Source organism: Heteronotia binoei, chromosome 15 (assembly GCF_032191835.1).
Source record: "Heteronotia binoei isolate CCM8104 ecotype False Entrance Well chromosome 15, APGP_CSIRO_Hbin_v1, whole genome shotgun sequence".
In the NCBI taxonomy this organism is placed as follows: Eukaryota; Metazoa; Chordata; class Lepidosauria; order Squamata; family Gekkonidae; genus Heteronotia; species Heteronotia binoei.
In genome coordinates this window covers 67841162-67865959 of record NC_083237.1, presented here as the reverse complement: position 1 = coordinate 67865959, position 24798 = coordinate 67841162, and the positions used below count along the sequence as shown (strand labels likewise).

The window sequence follows — 24798 nt, the reverse complement described above, 5'->3', positions numbered from 1 at the left end:
TAGATGGCTCACATGTCAAAGCACTGGACTTAATAAAAGTTTTATAACGCTCACCCTTCTAAACCCCGAAGATCTTAGTGGGGGCAGTATGTCAAGTATGCTATTTCTAAGTGTTGGTTTTATCCATACCTTTCTTCTCTCCGCCCCCCCTTTTCTCCCTTCCCCCCCGTGGATGCATAATAAATCCCTCTGAATCCAGGATGTTTAGTGTAACCTTGCATTAACGGTGTAAAATGCCTCTTCCCCAGATTCATACAGCCAAGTCTTATCAGCTAGCAGAGAATGTGTGAGAAATGGGATGTTAACATTCCTTAGTCATAAAAGAGATACTAGCGAGTAGCCTTTGAACCTTCAACGCAATTTGCGTCTTTATGTTATTCTTTTGAAGTTATCTGTAACCCTGCCTTTTGAAGTAGTCTATAAGATACTATTCAATGCTATGTCTATCATTACTTCCAAGGAATCTGTCCTTGGAGCAAGTCATGGAGTTTTCAATAAAACAAGTCTTTAATTAAAAAAACAAAAGCTTGATTATTGCCAGATATCGATGCTTGACATACCGAATCAACCAGAGACTATTCTCTTCTTCCTCTAGGCCAAATACACCATTGATGGGGCCAAGAATTAGAACCCAGCGTTTTGCCTATTTCTTGAGTTCACATCACAGGCCAGGAAAGGTCGCTTGCAACTGCTTATCACAGGTCCCACTATGTGACAGTTGCACAGATCACATGAGAAGCTGGGGGCCTGCAAAGAATTGTGGTTAGCCTCCCTCAAATTCCCCCTCTAAAATACCCTCCACTCAGATGTCGGGGGCGGGAGGGGGCTGCGGAGCAGGCTAGTTTCCCCTCCATGTAACTGGCTCTTCGTGGCTCTTAACAGTTTGCCCTCTCTGGAGCCCATTTTTATCCTTGGGGAGCTGTTTGCAGGATGCCCCCCTTCTTCTTTGTCACTCACAGAGTTCTGTTGTCCAGCATATTCCAAAGGACTCCCAGGCTAAAGAGAACTTGAGAAGGGAAACAAAATGCCAGCAGGTACCTCATTTAACAAGCTGTATAAGTTTGCTGAGGTGCCAAAGATGGCGCCCCCAGAAAGTGCTTTTTGGGGAAATAACTTTGGAGAGCCACAACTTGGACCCCGTAAATCCAATCCTCACCAAACTTGGATGGCAGACAGAGGAGACACAGCCAGAGAGAACCGGCACATTTGGTGTCTCCAGCTTGTTCTAGACACTCCAGAGCCTGCCCCTGTCAAATGCCCCAACAGTAATTTTGACAGGTGCAGGTTTAGGAGTGTATGGAATGCAAGCTGGAGATATCAAACTCACAGTGGACCTCCCCCAGATGTTTCTCTACATGCCCTCCAAGTTTGGTGTCTCCAGCTTCTACAGGATCCATTCTATACACTCATGAACATTCTGAAACTGCCGAAATAACAAAAGTTAAGGAGTGCACAGAATGGATCCTGGGCAAGGCAAACTAAAGACAAGTTGCAGGGAAACTCCCAGATGCTCCAAGATGTCGCTTTGAAACCAGTAAACATTGTGACTGAGCGGAGACAGCCTGTCTGGAAAGTCTGTGGAAAGTTCACAAACTTGACTTTGTGAAGCACAAATTCATAATGAACTTCAGTTCATGAGCACCATTCTTATTAAAGAGCAGCAGAGGGTCCACAGGATGAGACCGCATGTCTCATCTAGTTCGAGTCTTGAGAATCTCAATGAGACTGCTGGACTTTGAACTAGGCATAGGCACAAACCAAACCACAAACTGTGATTCATGCACAAATCCAGCTGATTCATGGCTCATTCCAAACTGGTTCGTTTGATCCCACTGCATCCAAACAGGAATACGAACCCGCTTTTTTCCTCTAGCATGTTGTTTAGTTTATTTTTCCAGACTGCTGCAGCTTCTAGTCAGTTTCAGTCCCAGGAAGCTGGGAGGGGCATGTAACTGACCAGAAGGCAAGGCCGCTTTCCCCAACCCCCTGCTGCTTCAGGTCACTTTCACTGGCTCAGGCAGCCAGGACTCCAAGAAGTCCTTGCCCCCCTCCGCTAAATAACTTTTACTCAAATAAACCTATTTGCAAACAGTGATAAAGACAGCTTTCGGGAAAGGTGCTGAAAATCAATTGATTCTCCAAGACAGACAGGCTGAAAAGGGTGAAAAATAATGAAGCACTGGCATTTTATATTCTGCTTTTAAATTGGAACCTTTCAAAAGATCTAATCTGAAAAGCCCGTGAAGTGAATGGTGCAAGAGAGTATTCTTCATGAATAGCACCAAGTATACTTTTACAGAGCATTCCCAAACAAAGTCATACCTTCTTAAACAAAATTATTTCTGTGTTCTTAGAGGGATGTAACTGTACTTAGGATGACAACAACAGTCAAACAGAGGATGTTAGATGCAGAGACCAAAAGACCCAAACAAAATCCACAGCCTAAATACCTTGTCAATTGCTTTTCCAACTCTGGAAACACTACTGTGAATGTCCTTATGATCTGAGGCTAATTTCTGAACAGTGTCTTTTATTCTTTTGCAACACTGGGTCATAACAAGCGATATTGTCCCGGAGAGATCCCCATCTTGATCTAGATAAATGAAAGGAAAACAAAGACCTAAATAAATATTGCTCAACTGCCAAGATATAAAAACAAACTGGAATGAAATTTCTAAACTCCAGAGGGTCAAAAGGAAAGGAAACTGGGTTGAAGAGAGTTTCCAAGGGCTGCAGCCTGTGGAACTGCCAGGTGGAATGGAGAGTTGTGTCCACAGGACTGACCATCATCTATACACGGAAAATGGTGTGATGGAACACATCCCAGTCACAATTATAACACAAAGCCCGATTTGTTGCTTGTGTTCTCCTTTAGAGTACTAATTTTTTATTTTTATTTTGCAGGCTTATATTCCACCCTTTCCCGTAGACAGGCTCAAAGCGGATCAACAATAAAAAAACCTACAAAGTTAACACCACCTTAAGATTAAGCAGTAAAAACAACACTACCACCCTGCTAGTAAAACGCCTGGTCAGGGCTGCCTGGTCACGGCAACACACAGCAGCTGTACACTTCCAACCAACTCCCTCTGCAGACGGCTGAAACAGAGCTGAGGCACCTTTTGCTTATTCTTTTCAACTCTCACAAACTCCAGAAGGTGGAGAGATGCAAGCTAGCCCTGGATGTTGGGGGAGATCCCTGCAGTCAGCTCAGCCACCTTGGGCAGAAGGGATGCCAAATTTCACTTGACACGTTCGGAGAGCATCACACCTGAGATGCCAAAGCAGCACATGGAATACTCTGGGAAGCTCAGCACAGTTGATGGCACACGGAGCTGGATAGGAGGGGAACCAGTGGAGGCTGTTGGGGGATGCAGTTTAGGAGGATAGTGCCCGATGTCAAGCTACGCATATCCCCACACCCCGCCCCAAAGAAAGGAGAAGCCCGACTATCTGGTGGAGGAAAGCCAGCCTTGTTCCTGTGGAGTCCTGAGAGCCAGAGGAGGGGCTCCGGGGCTCTCAGGAGGAGGCGCTTCCAGTCACGGGGGTGGGGGGGGTCACTTTTCAGTCCTCTGCGGCAGAGCCCCCTCCCCAATTCCCGGTGAGGTGAACAAAGGGGGCTGGGGGGGCCAGCCAGCCTCCCTCCAGCCTGGGGCCCAGCAGCAGGCTCATGGGGGAAAGGAACCTGGGGTGAGGGTCATTTTCCAGGCCTCTGTGGCAGAGCCCCCCCCCCACTGCCCAGCTGTTGGTGAGGCAAGCAAAGGGCCCTGGGGTGGGGGTTATTTTCCAGGCCCCCCTTCCCGGCTGTTGGTGAGGCAAGCAAAGGGGGGGCAGCCAGCCTCCCTTCAGCCTGGGGCCCAGCAGCAGGCTCATGGGGGGAAGGGCCCTGGGTGGGGGTCACTTCCCAGGCCCCCCCTCCCGGCTGCTGGCGAGGCGAGCAGGGGGTGGGGGGGCAGGCAGCCAGGCTCATAGGGGGAAGGGACCTGGGGTGGGGGTCACTTTCTAGGCCTCTGTGGGAGAGCCTCCCCCCCCTTCCCGGCTGCTGGTGAGGCGAGCAAAGGGCCCTGGGTGGGGGTCACTTCCCAGGCCCCCCCTCCTGGCTGTTGGCGAGGCGAGCAGGGGGTGGGGGGGCAGGTAGCCAGGCTCATAGGGGGAAGGGACCTGGGGTGGGGGTCACTTCCCAGGCCCCCCCTCCCGGCTGTTGGCGAGGAGAGCAGGGGGGGGCAGGCAGCCAGGCTCATGGGGGAAGGGTGGGGGTCACTTCCCAGGCCCCCCCTCCTGGCTGTTGGCGAGGCGAGCAGGGGGTGGGGGGCAGGCAGCCAGGCTCATAGGGGGAAGGGACCTGGGGTGGGGGTCACTTTCTAGGCCTCTGTGGGAGAGCCTCCCCCCCCTTCCCGGCTGCTGGTGAGGCGAGCAAAGGGCCCTGGGTGGGGGTCACTTCCCAGGCCCCCCCTCCCGGCTGCTGGCGAGGCGAGCAGGGGGTGGGGGGGCAGGCAGCCAGGCTCATAGGGGGAAGGGACCTGGGGTGGGGGTCACTTTCTAGGCCTCTGTGGGAGAGCCTCCCCCCCCTTCCCGGCTGCTGGTGAGGCGAGCAAAGGGCCCTGGGTGGGGGTCACTTCCCAGGCCCCCCCTCCCGGCTGCTGGCGAGGCGAGCAGGGGGTGGGGGGGCAGGCAGCCAGGCTCATAGGGGGAAGGGACCTGGGGTGGGGGTCACTTTCTAGGCCTCTGTGGGAGAGCCTCCCCCCCCCTTCCCGGCTGCTGGTGAGGCGAGCAAAGGGCCCTGGGTGGGGGTCACTTCCCAGGCCCCCCCTCCCGGCTGCTGGCGAGGCGAGCAGGGGGTGGGGGGGCAGGCAGCCAGGCTCATAGGGGGAAGGGACCTGGGGTGGGGGTCACTTTCTAGGCCTCTGTGGGAGAGCCTCCCCCCCCCTTCCCGGCTGCTGGTGAGGCGAGCAAAGGGCCCTGGGTGGGGGTCACTTCCCCGGCTGCTGGCGAGGCGAGCAGGGGGTGGGGGGGCAGGCAGCCAGGCTCATAGGGGGAAGGGACCTGGGGTGGGGGTCACTTTCTAGGCCTCTGTGGGAGAGCCTCCCCCCCCCTTCCCGGCTGCTGGTGAGGCGAGCAAAGGGCCCTGGGTGGGGGTCACTTCCCCGGCTGCTGGCGAGGCGAGCAGGGGGTGGGGGGGCAGGCAGCCAGGCTCATAGGGGGAAGGGACCTGGGGTGGGGGTCACTTTCTAGGCCTCTGTGGGAGAGCCTCCCCCCCCCTTCCCGGCTGCTGGTGAGGCGAGCAAAGGGCCCTGGGTGGGGGTCACTTCCCAGGCCCCCCTCCCGGCTGCTGGCGAGGCGAGCAGGGGGTGGGGGGCAGGCGGCCTCCCTTCGGCCTGGGGCCCAGCAGCAGGCTCCTGGGGGGAAGGGCCCTGGGTGGGGGTCAGGCGCAGGGGGGGCGGCTACGTACTCTCGCTCTGGAGGATCTCGCGGCGCAGGCCGGCCACGTACTGGATGAGCTCCTCGAGGCTCCGCTCGCACAGCTGCCCGTAGCCCGAGAACTTCTGCAGCACCTTCTCCAGCTCCCGCTCCACCGTCACGCACTGGTCCATGGCGCCGCCGCCGCCACCGCCGGGTTGTTTTCGCGGGCGGGCAGGCAGGCAGGCAGCCCGGCAGGCAGGCAGGCGGGGTCCTTTCTCTCACAGGCGCCGGCCGCGGCGCAGGCAGCGCGTGGGGCACCTCAGGGGCCTCCGTCGCCGACGGGCGCGCGCTGAGCGAGAGAGAGGGCGGCTCCGCCCCCGGGCCGCGTTGCCAGGGTGGCCGGGGAGGAGGCGATCCGCGCAGGCGCCGGCGGCCGTGGAAGGCTCCTCTGGCGAGGGGGCGGTGGCGGCCGCTTCCCGGCTGCGAAGAGCAGCAGCCCGCTTTCCTGGGCCCAGCGCAGCCGGGAGTAGAAGCGCTCTTGGGCCGGGCCGGGAGGGGGCGCAGGAGGTGGAGCCCGTCGCGCACTTTGCAGCTTGCAGTCGCGCCCCCCTGGCCACCATCCTCCAGCTGTAGCTGGCCAGAATTTCCAGCGGCGCAATGTTGGCAGCCCGGGTGTGGCAAAAGGGGCCTGGCATGCATGCATGCATGGGGACGGAGGGTTGGCATTTTACCCGCTTCTTTTGGAACCCCCCTGCTCAATATGGTGATGTGCTAGAAGTAGGCTTGTAAACGTTTTAATAAACACTTTTGAAACTGGTAGGGGTTCTCTCAAATACCTTGGCCACCCAATGAGAAGGGAGCACTCCCTGGAGAAGACCCTGATGCTGGGGAAGACAGAAGGCCAACAGGAGAAGGGGACGGCAAAAGAGGAGACGGCTGGACAGCGTTACTGATGTCACTAACACAAATTTGAGCAGACTTTGGAGGATGGTGGAAGACAGGAGGACCTGGCATGACGTGGTCCATGGTGACTGAACAACAGCAACAAAGGGGTTCTCTGCTACATAGACCTCCCATTATCTCTGACAAGCTATTTTAAAAGGAGCGCCAGGGGGAAGTAGGTGGTCAGCAAGTGGCCGTTCCTCCAGGGGTGTGTAAGGCAGGAAACTGTCCCTGTGGGGCCCAGGTGCTGGGCAGCAGGAGACAGGCCTGCTCCATTTCATATATGGATCGTGATCTTCTAGCCACCGCGCTCCCAGCACTGCTTCAAATCTTGAAAGCTGGGAGTCCTGACCCTCCTAGTGGGCAATTTTGTTCAGATGTTAGAAGCCTCTCCAGGTGTTGAGAAAAACCTAGGAGAGCAGGGCCTGCAGGCTAGAGGAGACATGTTCCACCACACAAAGTATAAGCATTTGGGTGCACACGCACACTTCTTCAGAGACACTGGAATAGATATTTCTAGTCCTTACATACAGGATGAGCAGCAAATTAGCATATAACATAATGAAGATGTTAAACAGATGCAAGGATCACACAGGAATATGGTGGCCATTTGTTTGGATGTAATTTGGGAAGGGGGACTTAGTGAAGCAAATAAATTATTAAACTTAGCGATTGATGTGTGAATGTACGCTTCTAACTTGTGAACTTAATTAACTGAGACCCTGCTGTTATGCTCCCTCTGTCTCCTCTCAAGCTGGGAGGTCACTACCAGCCTCCTTTTTTTGTGAGGTGGAGTGACAGGTGGTGCCCTGTTAGGCTTGTAAACATTTTAATAAGCTAGTTCAGAGAAATGCGTTCTAATCTACCATTCCAAATTATGTCACATTCTCTATTTCAATCTGCTATTCCAAATAAGAGCGGCAACAAAATAAAGAGGATACATAGGCCTTCTTGGTGAGTAAGGGCTGAATGAGATTAGCATCTGCAGTGAAACAAGAAACCAATATTGCGGGGGAAGGGGGGGGTGTATTGTTCTGAGCGTTGTAATAACGCACAATGCAACCATTTCCTTCCCGAAGTTCCTTTGCAGCAAAACAGCTCCACTGAGCCGTCCTGGTTTCTCCGTCTTGCGAGCTGCAGCCCGGCCAGGGTCTGGCGAGAGGTGAGCAGAGCCCCCTCCGCGCGCGGCCCCGCGGGGCTCGGGAGCGCGCGCGTGTCTCCTCCCCGCTGGCCGGGCGGGCGTGGCTGCCGCTGCTCGTCTTCCTGCCGGGGCTGGCCGGGGAGCGTCGGTTGCGCGGAGGGAGGATGTGGCTGAAGCTCTTCTTCCTGCTGCTCTACTTCGCGCTGCTGTTCGCGCTGGCGCGGCTGCTGGAGGCGGCGGTGTGGTACGAGACGGGCTTCTTCGCCGGGCAGCTCGTCGACCCGCTGGCGCTCTCCTTCCGCCGCCTGCGCACCATCCTCGAGGGCCGCGGCCTCCTGCCCCCCGCCGCCGCCGAGCACCCGCGCCTGCGCCGCCTCGTGCGCGACTCCGGTGAGACCCCGGGACCCCCGGTGCAAGAAGGAGCGAGCACCACGCCAGCCCCTTCCGAGGCCGCTATAAGAGCCCGTGCAGCTGCGCTACTGCAGCCCAAGCTCTGTTCACCACCCGAGCCCGGGGGAAGCCGAGTGCAGATAGCCGCTCACAGCTCACGCTTCCATCCTTCACTCCCATACCCCTTCCAGCAAGAGCCTGCAGCCCAAGCTCTGCTCTGCTCTGCTCACCACCCGAGCCCGGGGGAAGCCGAGTGCAGATAGCCGCTCACAGCTCACGCTTCCATCCGTCACTCCCACACCCCTTCCAGCAAGAGCCTGCAGCCCAAGCTCTGCTCTGCTCTGCTCACAACCCGAGCCCGGGGGAAGCCGAGTGCAGATAGCCGCTCATAGCTCACGCTTCCATCCTTCACTCCCATACCCCTTCCAGCAAGAGCCTGCAGCCCAAGCTCTGCTCACAACCTGAGCCTGGGGGAAGCTGAGTGCAGATAGCCGCTCATAGCTCACGCTTCCATCCTTCCCAGCTCACTAAAACGACTACCCAGCTGGGGAAGGCAGTGGCAAACTACCCCATAAAAAGGGCTGCCAAAGCAGTGTCACCCCAGAGGCGGAAACAACTGGTGCTTGCACGGGGGACTTACCTTTTATGCTTGTACTAATCACTGGTGAAGAGAATAATGAGGAATAGATGTTAGATCAACGTTCAGTAGAAAGTGTGATGTTAACAGTACTGATGCCAACTAGTTTGATGACCCAAAGGTTTGTTGCTGTCAAGATGTATTAATTTATCATAAATCGGAGAGATCAGGCCTTTATCGTTAAGAGTCAGAAGGGTCTATCAGTCGCTTGAAAACAATTACAGTCGATTGAAAGATTTTTGGAATGTCTGGTTTCGTCCACGTGTGATTAAGTTGAAAATGCCATGGGATAGGGCAATTAATTTTGTGTTTCAGATAATAAACCTGTACACAAAGAGTTGTGATCACAGATCTCCAAGGTTTAGAAATTTAGGTGGAAACCATGTGGGAAAGTTCTGGGATCAATTGACCCCTATAAGTGGCCCAAGGCTTGAAAATAGCAGCAAGTAGTAGATTTTGTCTAATCAAAGCAGGATGGGAATTGAAAATCAGACCATAAGGATTCCTGCACAGATAACGGCACCACGAGCAGACGGAAGGGGCTGGACCATTCAGCAAGACCTCCATTGTGGCTCCCTTCAAATTAAGATCTAAACCTTTCTGTAACTTCGCCCTCTCCGTTCGACTCATAGAATATGGGGGGGGGGGGCAGTGGTTCCCCTGGCTTAAGCTCAATAGCACCATCAGTCGGCCTCTGTGGGGGTAATTCATCCGCTTCCTTTTGTTCAAATACTTGTTTTAAGTCTCTATACTCCTGTGGGATGGACTCTGCTTCTTCCCTCATAAGGCACAACCGGTCGAATGTAGGAGGGGGTTCTGGGCCCCATCTGCTGTCCCAAATGAGTGCCTTGCAGCAACCATCAGTAAAGAAAATTGCATGGCTGCTCCATTTCATATATGGATCATGATCTGCTAGCCACCGCGCTCCCAGCACTGCTTCAAAGCTTGCCACGGGGCTATCACAGACTATCTTTTTTTCCCGCGCACCCCCACCCACAGAGTACACAGTTCATTCCCATGGTACATGGGCTCCCCATCCAGTTGAGGGAATTTTCCCAACCACAACATCTCCACAATCCCTGGGGTTGGTAAAAATTTAAATAAAATAAGAATTTCTTCAAATATATTAGAAGCAGGAAACCAGCCGGGGAGGCATTGGGGCCCTTGGATGACCAAGGGTAAAAGGATTACTGAAGGAGGATAGGGAAATGGCTGAGAAGCTGAATGCATTTTTTGCTTCTGCCTTCACTGTGGAATATGAGAAGTGTTTGCCCGGTCCAGAACCACTGATTTTGGAAAGGATGTTGAAAGACCTGAGTCAGATTGAGGTGACAAGAGAGGAGGTCCTACAACTGATAGACAAAAACTAATAAGTCAACAGGTCTGGATGGCATACATCCAAGAGTTCTGAAAGAACTCAAAGTTCAACTTGTGGATCTTCTGACAAAAATCTGTAATCTTTCATTGAAATCTGCCTCCGTTCCTGAGGATTGGAAGGTAGCAAATGTCACCCCCATCTTTAAAAAGGGTTCCAGTGGAGATCCGGGAAATTACAGGCCAGTCAGTCTGACTTCAATACCGGAAAAATTGGTAGAAACCATTATCAAGGACAGAATGAGTAGGCACATTGATGAACACAGGTTATTGAGGAAGACTCAGCATGGGTTCTGCAAGGGAAGATCTTGGCTCACTAACCTGTTACATTTCTTTGAGGAGGTGAACAAACATGTGGACAAAGGGGACCCAATAGATGTTGTTTACCTTGACTTCCAGAAAGCTTTTGATAAAGTTCCTCATCAAAGGCTCCTTAGTAAGCTCGAGAGTCATGGAGTAAAAGGACAGGTCCTCTTGTGGATCAAAAACTGGCTAATTAATAGGAAGTATTCTTCGCAATGGAGGACGGTAAGCAGTGGGGTGCCGCAGGGCTCAGTACTGGGTCCCATGCTCTTTAACTTGTTCACAAATGATTTGGAGTTGGGAATAAGCAGTGAAGTAGCCAAGTTTGCAGATGACACTATATTGTTCAAGGTGGTGAGAACCAGAGAGGATTGTGAGGCACTCCAAAGGGATCTGTTGAGGCTGGGTGAGTGGGCGTCAAGGTGGCAGATGAGGTTCAATGTGGCCAAGTGCAAAGTAATGCCCATTGGGGCCAAAAATCCCAGCTACAAATACAAGTTGATGGGGTGTGAACTGGCAGAGACTGACCAAAAGAGAGATCTTGGGGTCGTGGTAGATAACTCACTGAAAATGTCAAGACAGTGTGCGACTGCAATAAAAAAGGCCAACGCCATGCTGGGAATTATTAGGAAGGGAATTGAAAACAAATCAGCCAGTATCATAATGCCCTGTATAAATCGACGGTGCAGTCTCATTTGGAATACTTTGTACAATTCTGGTCACCGCACCTCAAAAAGGATATTATAAAAAGTCCAGAAAAGGGCAACTAGAATGATTAAAGGGTTGGAACACTTTCCCTATGAAGAAAGGTTGAAACGCTTGGGGGCTCTTGAGCTTGGAGAAACGTCGACTGCGGGGTGACATGATAGAGGTTTACAAGATAATGCATGGGATGGAGAAAGTAGAGAAAGAAGTAGTTTTCTCCCTTTCTCACAATACAAGAACTCGTGGGCATTCGATGAAATTGCTGAGCAGTCAGGTTAAAATGGATAAAAGGAAGTACTTCACACAAAGGGTGATTAACATGTGGAATTCACTGCCACAGGAGGTGGTGGCGGCCACAAGCATGGCCACCTTCAAGAGGGGGTTAGATAAAAATATGGAGCACAGGTCCATCAGTGGCTATTAGCCACAGTGTGTGTGTAATTTTTTTGGCCACTGTGTGACACAGTGTTTGACTGGATGGGCCATTGGCCTGATCCAACATGGCTTCTCTTATGTTCTTACGTTCCCTGCAACCCAAGCCTATTAGGGCTCTCACGTGCATGAACCGTTTACAGTCTGGGTTGACTAGCATTATGGAAAGGAAAAATAAAGTCCCAGAGACTCTCACCTGGAGTGGCGCTGCAACGTCCGAGACTTGCTGAGGCGCACCCTTCACAGCAGGTTGTTGGAAGTTTCCAGATGGCTGCTTGGTGCCACTCTCTGTCTCCTGGTCGCCCCGCATTTGCTCGGACTCACTACTGGACCCCTAGGCGTGGTGTTTGTCACATTTTCCAGACAGTCGTCTTCCCATGCTTTGGGGGTTTGCGAGGGCCATGCATCCCAGCTGCTGTCACCCTTTGGCTCTCTCCTGGTCGTTACGTGCCAGGGCTAGTGGATTCGGGGGTCCTTCAGCTCTTCTGTTGGCTGCTCCGATGGATCAGTTTGCGTGCTCCAACGCGTTTTGTTCCCCTTGTCGTTTGGCATGGCAGCGGATGGTGGGTTTAGGATCGGAGAATAAGGAATTTCAACTATATGTCAAGTTCTGCACAGTTCTCATCAATGATCGACTCTCAGGTTTTAGCAGAGTAGATTCATTGCATGACAGTAGGTGGGTGCAGAAGGCAAGACTTCTCTCGCTGAACATGGATGGTCTAATGACTGCAATAAATATGACTGACTCTTGCTGAAACTGAGGCTCGTGACCTCAGTGGTCTCCCCAGATCTAGGTTTGGGTCCATCCATTATACATTCAAAATGCTAAGTGCCACAATCTACCAATTACAGGCCCCCTCAATCCCCTAACAGCAATAGCCACGAGAAGACAATGAAACTCTGAGAACAAGATAACACAGGCTGGCCTTGGTGCCATCATGCACGCTTCCTCAGCATAGAAGTGATTCCTTCCTAAGGTACAAATAGGCAAAAGCATAAGCCAAGCTTGGGCCCAGGGTGGTTACATCAATCGCATAACAGCCAAGACACCCTCTTGACAGGAATAAGGCCTGCAAGCCGGAGCAGGCATGTTCTGCCACAGACAGAGTCATACGGCGTATTTCATGATGGAAAACTTTTGGGATATAAAATGTACCTTAAATGGAAATGGCTGAATTCTCCAGGTGGGATACCACTCGATGTTGTCCCCATCCTACAAAGGAAGAGAATTGTGTCTGGCGGCTAAGCAAGCGGTAACTGAGCATAGCAGGTGAACGTGTGGGACGTATGTACTGCTTACAGTCCATGGTGACTGAGGGCCCAGCCACATGGTTTCCATGCTGCTTTGCTTCACAAGTGAATGGGTAAGCAACTTAGTTCTTCTGTTAAGCCAAGACTTTTTTTGGCCCTGTGGCAAGTTGATGGTGCTTTGAGGTAGTTGATAGTCTTCGCCTCAACCACAGCAGTTTTTGTACCAGTTTCCTTTTGCCTAATGTGACTTTGTGGAGTTTAGGCTAGTTAAGGTTTTTCGTCTTTTTATCCAGGAGACCTCATGGAGGGTGAACTTTATTCTGCTCTTAAGGAAGAGGAAGCTTCTGAATCTGTTTCAAGCACAAACTTCAGTGGCGAAATGCATTTTTATGAACTGGTAGAAGACACGAAGGATGGTATCTGGCTTGTACAGGTATGAAATATATTTCTTTTGGGAAGAAACACAATGCATTAATCAATTCATGCCACAGCCAATGCTAGAACTCTTTCTTCAAAAGTGAAATAATCTGGGCTACTCAGAGACAAAAACAAACAAACCACTCTGTGTGGGGAGAAATTTTGGGCAGCTGTTTTTAAGTTACAGGATTACTAACTTTTAGGTTCTTCTCCCATGGGGATGAGGGTTTGCTGTTCATGACATAGGCTGTAAAAACAGTAAGTACAGTTACAACTAGTAAAGTCCAGCCTTCGATCCCTAAACAGAGTTGCACAACGGACCACACATTCCACATAATCCGTATCCTTTCTCAAGGGCAGCAGCTGTCCTCCTGCACCTTGTCAGGGAAGCCTCTTCTCTTCAACTCCAGAGGCCTCATTTCCCAGAAGACCAGGTGACGACTGGGCGGGCTCCAGCTCGTGGAAGGGAAACCTGCACTCCCAGCGCAACCACAGGCCCTGCAGAGTCCCATTTTCTCCTTTCCATCAAACTACACCCAAATAAATGTGCGTGAGATTGCACTCATGCTGGCCGCAGTTCACAAAATCCATAGTGTTTGCTACCATAGTCAGTTTGTATTATTCACACAGCATTGTGGATATTGTCTTAATTACATGTGGGTTCTTTGTCAAAATTTGTTAAAATATAGCCAGTGCAGACCCCATTATTGTAACTTTCTGGATATGGTTAATTAATGTCCAGAGGAGGGCGATGAAGATGGTGAGGGGTCTGGAGACCAAGTCCTATGAGGCATCATTCCTTCCATGCAGTCAGCTCGTCACTTGATCAAAGAAGGAAATGAGGTTGGTCTGCCAGCTCCTGTTGGAGACAATTCCATGCTGGCTTCCCTGGATCAGGTGCTTGCAGATGAATCCCTTGCCATTAGTTTCATTTAGACGCCTTAAAATAAATTTAACTGCCATAGCAGTCAAATCCATTAAATTATCTCCCTTTCATTATAAAGCTTTCTCTTGCAGCACCACCTCCAAAACTCTAGATATTGTCCACTTTGTTATTTCTTCTGTAGCCCTTGTCAAGGCTGAATGAGCTGAGTATGTTTAGCCTGGAAAGGAGGTGGCCGAGAAGCGATCTGATCTTGAAGTACTTGAAAGGCTGTCATATAGAGGATGGTGCAGTTGTTTTCTGTTGCCCCAGAAGGTCAGAGCAGAACCAATGGATTGGAATCAAATCAAGAGTTTTCAGCTAGTTAGAGCAGTTCCTCAGAGGAACAGGTTTCCTCTTCATGAGGTGGTGGGCTCTCCTTCCCTGGAGCTTTTTAAGCAGAGGCTAGATGGCCACCTGACCCTTAGGCAGATCATGAGGAGGAGGGCAGGAAGGGATGCATCAATGCTTAATTCTTGTCACCTTTTCTTACATGCCCAGGGAAATGCTGATCGCCACTTCAGGTCATGAAGCAGTTTTCTCTAGGCCGGTTTGGCCCTTTTTCGCCATCCTCTGGGCATGGAGCATGGGTAACTGGGGGTGTGTTGGTGGGGAGGCGTTTGTGAATTTCCTGCATTGTGCAGGGGGTTGAACTATGACTGGAGGTCCCTCCCAACTCCGTGATTCTGTGTCTGATGCCCAGGCTAGGATCCCCAGGGATTGTGTCCTAGTCCTCATTTCTCAGAGTGCTATCCTTACACTTGTTTTTGAGGCTGAACATCTGTGCACTCCTGACATTCCTTTGAATGTGACTTTTCTGAGTTTCTGTCTTCTAGGACCCTCATACTGCTTTGTATTGGTCTTGTCAGCATCCTCACACAACTCATCCTGGTGGGATGGCAAAGAGTAATAAAGAACCTGAAAGGTTACTATACCGTAAGGGCAGAAAATTAAAAGCAGGATCTAAAGTAAAAGAATAACCAAAAATATATGTATTTATTACAGGAAGTTAAAAGCCTTTCGGGGACCATCCTTCGCCTCCTTCTTTAGTAATCAGATCAAGTAGTTTCCACAGTAGGAAACTACTTGACCTGATGCATTTCGACCTGAAATTGTCTTCCTCAGAGGTCAAACAAATATACACACATAAAGGCTGATATTGCAGAAGGCAGCAGTTCAATAAAACAATGCTGGGCCAAAAAGAAAATGGTTTCTGTAATAAAGAAAGAAAACATGAATTGGGAAAAATTATTTCTAACGTATTATTAAATAATATTACAAAACTGAGTGATTACTTACAATACAGTGACAAAGGCTAAGAGATGTAATTGAGGCCTCTTATAATCCAGCCTTATGTCCTGGTCAAAGGCAGACGTGTTGCGTCATTTATCTTATGCCTAAAAGCAAAACCTTACACAAAAATTAAAACCAAACTATGTTGAAAAATGATACTGGGCAAGGGCAAAAATTAAACTAAAAAGGTTACCTCACCAAAATAGTCCAGAGTTGACCCAGGTCAGAGGCAAGGGGCCAGAAGTTCTGTGCCATGCACTACGGCTGGTGCTCCGCGTCAAAGTACAAAGGAGCAGGTGAGGCCATCGTGCCCCGCCCCCATCAAGGTGCAATTAGAGCAAAGGTCATGAGGGAACAGTGGAACAATGAAAGGTGGAGGGGGAATCACAAGAAGTTGCAAAAATTATTCCACAGATCCTCCACAGAAATACATGACTTCACACAGAACCAATCCATTTCCCCATTTAAACCTAGAGTGTGGATCCAGAATGTTTCTCTCGCCTTCAGTCATTTAGGAGCACGTCCTTGTTACAAAACAAAGGACTACAGATGCTTGTCAGGATGCTTGGATGAGGTCCAGTGTTTCACCAGGGGAGCATTTTTCTTTTGGGCTTGGCTGGGAAAGCCTCTTCTCCTTTGCCACAGTCCTGCATGTCTTTGAGCTGGGATTACTGCAGAGAGGTCCCTGCTCTGGGTGGATGTGTCAGCATGAGGTGCAAAACAGCTGTTTGGAAGGAGGTCTTCCATGACCTCTTCCTTTGAGAGCTTCTCAGTCTCTACTTGTGGGACTGCACAGAAGCCACAACCATGAAAATAGTGTTGTACTTACCTGTGACTGTTGTTCATCAAGCGGGCTTCCCTGCAGGCCCGTGGTCCTCCCTCCTCCCCCCCTGTGAACTCTTGGGGCCTTCGTTTCTTGGAATCTCAGCAATGGCACCAGGTATGAGGGCAGAGCACCCTGCCTTCTCCTGGTCTTGTGATGGCTTTGGCAGGAAAGCACCAGAGGGAAGAGGGGTGTCTCTAGTCTCCTAGGAAGCTTTGGTAACCTTATCTGTGGCTGGCTGGTGCACATGCTGTGCCTCAGTGGGTGCCTGCACAGATGACCACGCAATGAACAACTGTTCCAGGTAAGTGCAGCCCTGTTTTCTCTTGCCATGCATCCTGTCAGGACCCCTGCCATGTTGAAGCCTGGTGGACAGTTGTTGGTTATTCCTCTTTTATTGCGCCCCTGTCTAGTATCACGCTGCGGGGTGGGGGGCATCCTTGGGAAGGGGTCTGAAAGGCCCACAATTCTCAGTAGCCTGAGGGACCCCCTCCCCCACATCCAGCCTGACAGTCTCAGAAGATAAGAGCTTGTGTTGAGGTTAGACGAATTTCTGGAATGTTGCACTTTCTGGGGTTACTTAACGGCATGTGTAATTCCTGTCTTCGGTGCTGGCAAGCCGTTCCTAAGTCCTGGCAAGCTTTGCTCATGTAGCAAGTCAATAAAGCTTTGCCTGTATTCGCATAGAGGAAGCCTATCTGAGTGCTTCTTGGTAAACCTCACACATACCTTCTAGAAAGGAGTCAGCTTGTATGAAGCTCACTGGCTTCATATGACCTCATTGTCATCTCTGTGAGAACTAAAAATGTCTCCCTGTGGAAGCCTCTAAGTAGATTTGTTGTTCTCATGGATCTCAGGCCGTGGCTGCAACACGTATGTCGAGTGCAATGATTCATCCTTAACTTGAGCAAATACAGCTTTTCCCCCTAGTGAGCTATGGTCACAGTAGCCAATCTTGACAAATCTGGAAACAGCAGATGAGAAACTATAGGAAGTTGTTACTGGTGATAATAGGGATGCCTAGCAGGAAAAACTAATTTCCTAGGACAAAAACACAGCTTCTCTCCCAGTTGGGTAACTTGTCATCTCTGCTCTTTCAGTCCCTGTCATGTCTTTCTGCTTGGCCTGCTGTTGCCACTGGAATCCAGCTGTTGCATATCTGGGACACCTCAGTGCTGCTCCTGAGAAGCGCTGGTCATATGATGCTCCTCTGCAGGTTCCACAGTTGTTCTCTGCAGCCACGTCCTCTGGAGAGGATGCCGTGGTTGCAGTTCCAGCATGACTTCTTCATGCACCACCCACCTGAGCATCCCCAGGAAGCCCTTCCCTGCTCCACTGGGACAGAGGACTGTCTGTAGTGGTCAGATTTCATCCTGAGCGTCCCTCAGAGAAGGAAGGGCTTGGCTTGGCTTTCTCTCTCCGTGGGACTCCTTGCCATCTTTTGAAACATTCTGCCCTCCCAAGTGTGAAGTCACACTGGGGCGCAATCATGCAGTTACATGGATAGATCCCGACAACAGTAGTCACAGCTGTACAAAGGAAGGGGGGGTGTCTTTGTGTATCCCCCCTCCCACCGGAGTTCATTTGTCCGTTTACTGCACTGTAATAAAACGAGAGATATTTGCATGTATGTGAGCTTAATTATCGACTACTTTAATAACACTTAAGTTGAGGAGATAGTATATATCAGTCACATAGAAGCTGGTTTTCTGTGATGGATACTTCAGAATCTCCGTTTTCATATTCTTTGACGAACAGGTCATAGCAAAGGACAAGAGGCCTCTTATGGGGAAAGTCCATTGGGAACAGATGGTGAAGAAGGTGTCCAGATTTGGCATACGTACAGGCACTTTTAACTGCTCCAGTGACCCAAGGTATGTTTTCACTTCTTTTAAATATTTGTATATTGAAGGTATTACAGTGTTTTGATTTCCCAGTCATGCTGCCTGCACTGGCAACTATGTTGTTTTGTGTGTTTCCAGTGGGAAAATAGCTTATTTTAAAAACAAAATGTTATAATCAGAAAGTTACAAAGCAAGGCCGGGTTAAAGCCGCATCCTCTTGAAAGAAGACCCCATCCCTGCAGAGGGGGCCTGGGCACTGCAGTGGTCGTTGGACTGGATGGTAGCCGCTCCCCCATCCCTAACCTGCTGCTGCTGTTTGCAGCTGGGAGCAGGAGTGGAGGGGAACGCTTCATTGATCTGACTGTCCAAAGTTTTGTTAGGCTTGAAAGTGCTAGTGCACTCAAGTTCTGTTTTGCTGTCACCAGACTAGCACAGCTTCTCATCTGGGATGATCCACATGGAAGGCTGTCTAAGTAAATCGGACCAGAACCAGCGGGTTGAAATTAAATCAAAAGAGTGCCCAGCTCAACATTAGGAAGAACTTCCAGAGCGCTAGAGTGGTTCCTCAGCAGAAGAGGCTTCCTCCTTGGGAGGTGGTGGGCGGCCTCTCCTTCCTTGGAGGGTTTTAAGCAGAGGCTAGAGGGTCCTCTGACAGCAAGGCTGATCCTGTGAATTTAGGCAGATCACGGGAAGGAGGGCAGGAAGGGTCGCATCAGTGCTTTGTTCTTGTGGCTCCTTCTTACACACCCAGGCCACATGTTTGACACCCCTGATCTAGAGCGATCCAATGGCTACAGAATTTGATGGTCGAGGGAGGCAGAAAAACAGACAGCACCTCGTGTCCCAGAGATATGAGGAGGAACAAGAGGGAAAGGCATTCCAGATTTGAGGCGGGAGACAAAAACAAGAGCCGTGCACAAACATTGAAACCGTCAAGGAATAAGGCCAGTTGGGAAGAAAAACACAACAGGCTCTAGAAGGAGGCTCTGGGCAAGTGTGTCCCCCCCCCCCCCCCCCGCTATCTTAGAAGTTCTAAGGCCAAGTAACCTCTGAGTGGAGTGGGCAGCAGGCTTTTTAGTGGAAAGTCTGAGTAATAACTTAAATGGAAAGATTCAGTCAGAGGGCAAGAAGGCCTCTAACTTTTGACTCTAACCAGGCACCTGTAGACTGCACCTGCAGATATGGAAGAAGCTTAGATTTCTTCCCGTTAATTCTCAGGCCTAACCAATTACAGGTGTCTAGAATCAAAGGAATTAAAACAGTTAAAATATAAACAGACAGCCATCAGTTAGGATGCAGTGAACCCAAGCCAGGCAATGAAGAACGTCTTAAGAACTGGGCCAGGTAGAAAGAGAGGCTACAGGGAGGAAGGCTAACTTGAGTAGATGCCGGTTGCCTCAGCTGAAGGCCTGGCAGAACAGCTCTCTCCTGCAGGCCCTGCAAAAAGGTCGAAGGACAGCTGGGCCCTGGCCGAGGCGAAGTGTCCTTGTCCATTGCCCAGGGTGCAATTGGATAGGGTGGGGCTAGGCCTGGACATTAACTCTTTCCTACCCCAGCCACTTCCAAACTAGGCACGGGGTTGGGGAAGGGGTGCGTTCTGTAGTCCATTAAAACTAATCAAGTTTAGTAGAACTGGCAGATTTTAAGAAATGCCTTTTGATACCAGAAAATATTGGAAATATAGATGGCTACTAAAACAAAGTAAATAATTTGCGGCAGTCTTTGCACTTTTTTTGAGTGAAGATAACTGGGGGGGGGGGGCACTTTGATGTGAAGTGTTGCAACTTATAAAAATTCTGCAGATGGATCATTCTCTCTGAATTAACAGAAGAGGGAACACTCCCATAAATACATTTTTTGAAGAGTGCTGTGTGCATTCTGGAACTCTTAGGCCCACTGAGAAAGACTTTTCTTCTAAAACATGGATTGCTTTCTTTCTCTCTTTCCTTGTAGGTCTTGCAGGAGGAGAGGCTGGGTGAGATCCACACTAATCATGTCCGTCCCACAAACGACAACATCCAAAGGAAAAGTGATGCTTAAAGAATATGGTGGACACAAGATTGAGACAGAGCAGATTTTCAAATGGATAACAGCTCACACAGCTTCTCGGATCAAAACCATCTTCAAATCAGAACACTTGAAAGAGGAATGGAACAAAAGTGACCAGTATCGAGTCAAAATATACCTGTTTGCTAAGTTAGACCAACCTCCTGCCTTCTTCTCAGCACTCAGTGTAAAGTTTACTGGAAGAGTTGAGTTTATTTTTGTCAATGTGGAGAACTGGCACAACCAGAGTGAGATGGCAGAGATGGGGGTCTATAAGATGCCCTCTTACATCCTGAGGACTCCAGAGGGCATTTACCAGTATGGGAATAATACCGGGGAGTTCATTTCCCTGCATGCCATGGACTCCTTCTTGCGTTCTTTACAACCTGAAGTTAATGATTTGTTTGTTCTCAGCCTGGTCTTAGTTAACTTAATGGCTTGGATGGACCTCTTTATCACCCAAGGGGCCACTATAAAGCGCTTCGTTGTTCTTATAAGCACTTTGGGGACCTATAATTCACTCTTAATTATTTCTTGGCTACCAGTCCTAGGTTTTTTGCAGTTACCTTATTTAGATGGTGTCTACGAATGTAGTTTAAAACTGTTTAGGTATTCTAATACAACTGCCTTGGCCTCATGGGTGCGAGCAGACTGGATCTTTTACTCGTCACACCCGGCTTTGTTCCTCAGCACTTACCTGGGCCATGGCTTATTAATAGATTATTTTGAGAAGAAGAGACGGCACCAGAACAGTGAGGAAGTGAATGCCAATAACCTCGAGTGGCTGTCAAGCCTGTGGGACTGGTACACCAGCTACCTCTTCCACCCCATGGCCTCTTTCCAGGACTTCCCCTTTGAGTCAGACTGGGACGAAGACCCCAACCTGTTCCTGGAGCACTTGGCTTTCCCCGCTCTGTGGCTTCACCCCCTCATCCCCACGGATTACATCAAACACTTGCCCGTGTGGCGATTCAGATGTCTCGGGGGCCCTTCTGGAGAGATGGCGGAAGGCTCTCAGAGTGAAAGCGATTCAGACTGTGACTGCAAAGATGTCCTCAGGAGCAGCAGCCCCCAGCAGGTCTTGGAGGAGGAGGAGGAGCCCAAGGCCCTTCAGAGCTCCCGTGAAGGAGAACTTCTGTACAGTGCCAAGGTCTGTTCGTGGGCTGAAGCTGACTCAGACACAGAGCCTGACTGGTCCGCTTGGCCTGCTGGCACGTTGCACTGCACAGAATGTGTCGTATGTCTTGAGAATTTTGACATCGGCTGTCTGCTGATGGGCTTACCATGCGGCCACGTGTTTCATGAGAATTGCATTGTGACATGGCTAGTGGGGGGGCAGCACTGCTGTCCCGTTTGTAGATGGGCCTCTTATAAGAAAAAGAAACCATACAGAAATCCTCATGCTTTGTCAAATCACAACTCATCTTAGCGGTGTGACCTTCCCACACATTTCCTGCTTGCCTTTTACATGTTAGTCAAACAGACCTTGTGGTTTGAAGTTTTAGTTTAAATGTCAGTCTGGTGAATGAAAAAAACCATGATGTTAACCTTGATGATGGACTCACTTGGTTGCCTTGTATGTTGAAACAATAAATCCTTCCTGTGCAATTACACTTTCCTTCTCCACATTCTGAAGTTCAAACGTTAGCATTATTTGGGGTTGCTTTGCTTTGTTTTTTCTTTCTGCAAATATATTCCAGCAAATGCTCAACAAGAGATTAATAATTCTAATGTAATATAATTATTTTGTTTAAATGTTTCTTCCTTTAGTCTCTTCACCCCACTTTCTGTTGAATAATGTATGGTCTGTGAGAATACATTTAAAAACAAATCTATGAAAATAAATTATTTTAAAAGAAGACTACCAATTTCTCACATTAGTTATTTCAGTAAAAGTTTTGTGCTTCAATGTGTGTTTCATTTAGCAGATCCGGCTGGGTTTGTGTCCTGCTGTGCCTCTGGGGGACTTGAAAGAGCTGGTGGGCTCTTCCATCCAAGCCCGTTTTGCTGACATGGCTCTGTTAGGTGTCCTATACAAAATTCCAAGATTCATTTCTATCCTGCCTACTTAGATGTTTCCAAGAATCAGTACAGCTAATTCTCAGTCTGGCTCCATCTGTGGATACTGAAATCCAGAGACTGAGGCAACCACAGCAGTGCAGCCAGCTGCCAGACCTCCGTTGTGATCAGGGAATGGGGGGAGGGGGGCCTTTCCCAGGCTCTTTCAGCCTCCCAGCCCACCTCTGCTCCCTTCCTTGTTGCCCTGGGGAGAAGCCATGGTGGAGCAAGGGCCAGCAGCAAACACCAGGCAATCTGCGCCACTCACCCAGAGGCAGGGATGGCCGTGACTGTATTGTTGGAACTCTGTCTGGGGCAAGTGGTGCTCTGTATTCTTGGTGCTTGCGGGGGCAGTGGGATGTCTTCTAGTGTCCTGGCCCCACTGATGGCATCTAAGCTTTTTGGCCACTGTGTGACAGTGTTGGACTGGATGGGCCACTGGCCTGATCCAACATGGCTTCTCTTATGTTCTTATGACCTGGTGCCAGACAACTCACCTGGGCTCAGCAGCAGCCACCTCCACACAGCTTGCGTGACTTAGCTAGGCCTGGCAGTGGCCGCCACCCAACTCACCTGAGCAGCTTGCTACCACCCCATAGCTTCCCTTTAGCGACTTGGCTGGGCTTTTCCTAGGAGGACCATGCCATGCCACTCTGCTCTGGAAGGCTTGCTGTGTGAACTTGGTCCAATACCTCTCCCCCACAGAGAAGGATGCCGGGTGTTTTGGGTGCCCACTGGGGAGACAGGAAGTCAAGAATAAAGCTGAAGGCCAATAAAGGTGGTTTGGTGAGTGGAACAGTGAGAAGGAAGCTGGCAAAGGTGAGAGGAAAAGGAAGAAATAGTGTGGTTAAGGGAATGCAGGAGGAATTATGTGGAAACACCCCCCACCCCCAAATCCTTGTGGGTTCCCTGCTTGTGTCAGTCCAACACTGCAGTTTTAACTGCATCCGAGCAGCAGGCAGCGCCTGAGCGAGAGGACCAAGTGGAAGGAACACATCTGCACTAACCTGCAGGGTCAGCCAAGTGTGTCTCCTCTGGATCCAACCACTTGGAGTGGGATGGGAAAGCAGGACCCCCGCTAGGCTGACCCTGCATTGAGCAGGGGGCTGGACTGGATGGCCTATGTGGCCCCTTCCAGCATTCTAGTTCTAGGAGAAAAGGCTTCCCGCTTACAGCAGCGGAGGCACCCATAGTTAACTGTCTGTAGTCCTGGAAGGGAGCCCTGCTGAAGAGACCAGTGTAGGTGGCTTTCTTCAGGTTGCTGGCTTTCTCTCTCTGGCACATCACAGAGCTGGAGGAGGGCCATGGGACTCAAGCTCGTGGGGCTGCCTTTGGAAACAGGATGGACACGGCAACATCTGATGGCCAAGCTGGCGTCGGGGGTTGGTTATGGGGTTTGTGGCAGCCCTACACTAAAGACCTGCACTGGCTCCCCATTTGTTTCTGGACACAGTTCCGAGTTCTACTCTATCCTTCCATGTTCTAAAAGGCCTAATATCAGACCCATTTCCTTCTGCTGCTAATTCTCTGTGCCCCTGCCTTTAAATTGAACTGGGGGCAGGGGGGAGAGAGGCAACTAGTGGCAGGGCATCTGGAGTGCCTTTGGAAGTCCCCTCCCCCTTGACAGGGTCATGCCCAAACCCTAACCAAGTGGCTTCATTTTTGTAGAAAAAGATGAGTTGGTTTTACAGCCCACTCTTCACCACCCAAAGGCTTCTGGGGCAGCTTCTAGGCAGAGCCTTCCGTCCTCTGCCCACAACAGGCACCTTGAGGCAAGTGGAGCTGAGCGATGTCACCCATCAGGCGTCACGAGGAAGAGGGGGGGGAATCCAAGCTGGCTCTCCAAATGCGAGTCCATCACGTGGAGCCACACCAGCAGGCTGGCTGTCTTGTACTTTCTGGCCCAAGGTCTGTTTTATGGGCATCAGCGCTCTGTTCTTCTGTCCCTGACTTGGTTCATTTCTTCTACTGCTGATGGTGCTGGGATTCCTGATTTGTCAACTGTCTCAAGCCAGGGTCAAATGGATGTAAGAAATCTAATGTCCTTCTGTTGGTGGTTCTTATTTTCTAGCCAACAATATTTCATGCTAAAGAAACCAGGCAGCCCCCATTAAGTGCCTGGACATCTCCCACTGTTACAACTGATCTCCAGACGACAAGTTTGTGAATCTCCTCAGCCGCCCTGAGCCCGCCTTGGTGGGGTAGGGCGGGATATAAATCGAATAAAAATAAAAAATAATAAATAAATTGTGCAGGGGGCAGGACTAGATGACCCTGGAGGAACCTTCCAATTCTTTGATTCTATGAAGATCAGTTCCTCTGGAGCCAATGGCTGCTTTGGATGGTGGATTCTATCACATCACACCCCACTGAGGCCTCTCCCCTCCCCAAACCCCACCATCTGCAGGCTCCACCACCAACCCAATCTCCAGGTATTCCCCTACTCAGGAGGTGGCCCCTCCGCATACAGGGTGGCCAGCCACCCACTTCAAAGAGAATCACGGAGTAGGATGGGACCTCCAGGGTCATCTAGTCCAACCCCCTGCACAAGGCAGGAAACTCACAAACACCTCCCCCTAAATTCACAGGATCTTCATTGCTGTCAGATGGTCATCTAGCCTCTGTTTCAAAACCTCCAAGGAAGGAGAGCCCACCACCTCCCGAGGAAGCTATTAGCCACGGTATGTATATGTGTGTGTGTGTGTGTACACACACACACATATATTGGCCACTGTGTGACACAGAGTGTTGGACTGGATGGGCCATTGGCCTGATCCAGCAGGGCTTCTCTTATGTTCTTATGTGACGCAGAGTGTTGGA

General features: G+C 50.4%; 2 protein-coding genes across 4 annotated transcripts in view; one reads left to right on the top strand and one right to left on the bottom strand.

Moving 5' to 3' along the window:
• The window catches only part of RMND5A (required for meiotic nuclear division 5 homolog A), a 30854-nt gene extending 25123 nt beyond the window's left edge, over window positions 1-5731 (bottom strand). The window contains exons 1-2 of one of the 2 annotated variants that reach the window (XM_060255799.1): window positions 5450-5731; window positions 2451-2593 (exon numbers count right to left, since the gene is read on the bottom strand). In XM_060255799.1, the coding sequence (XP_060111782.1) occupies window positions 2451-2593; window positions 5450-5591 (285 nt within the window). In that variant the 5' untranslated portion in view covers window positions 5592-5731. The remainder of the gene's footprint in view (window positions 1-2450; window positions 2594-5449) is intronic. The other variant, XM_060255800.1, reaches the window with a different exon arrangement.
• Window positions 5732-7647: 1916 nt separating this feature from the next.
• LOC132584819 (charged multivesicular body protein 3) overlaps window positions 7648-24798 on the top strand; it is a 39736-nt gene continuing 22585 nt past the window's right edge. Inside the window, exons 1-4 of one of the 2 annotated variants that reach the window (XM_060256744.1) lie at window positions 7648-7873; window positions 12869-13008; window positions 17789-17904; window positions 19828-21779. In XM_060256744.1, the coding sequence (XP_060112727.1) occupies window positions 7648-7873; window positions 12869-13008; window positions 17789-17904; window positions 19828-21349 (2004 nt within the window). In that variant the 3' untranslated portion in view covers window positions 21350-21779. Of the gene's footprint in view, window positions 7874-12868; window positions 13009-17788; window positions 17905-19827; window positions 21780-24798 lie in introns of those variants that run through there. The other variant, XM_060256745.1, reaches the window with a different exon arrangement.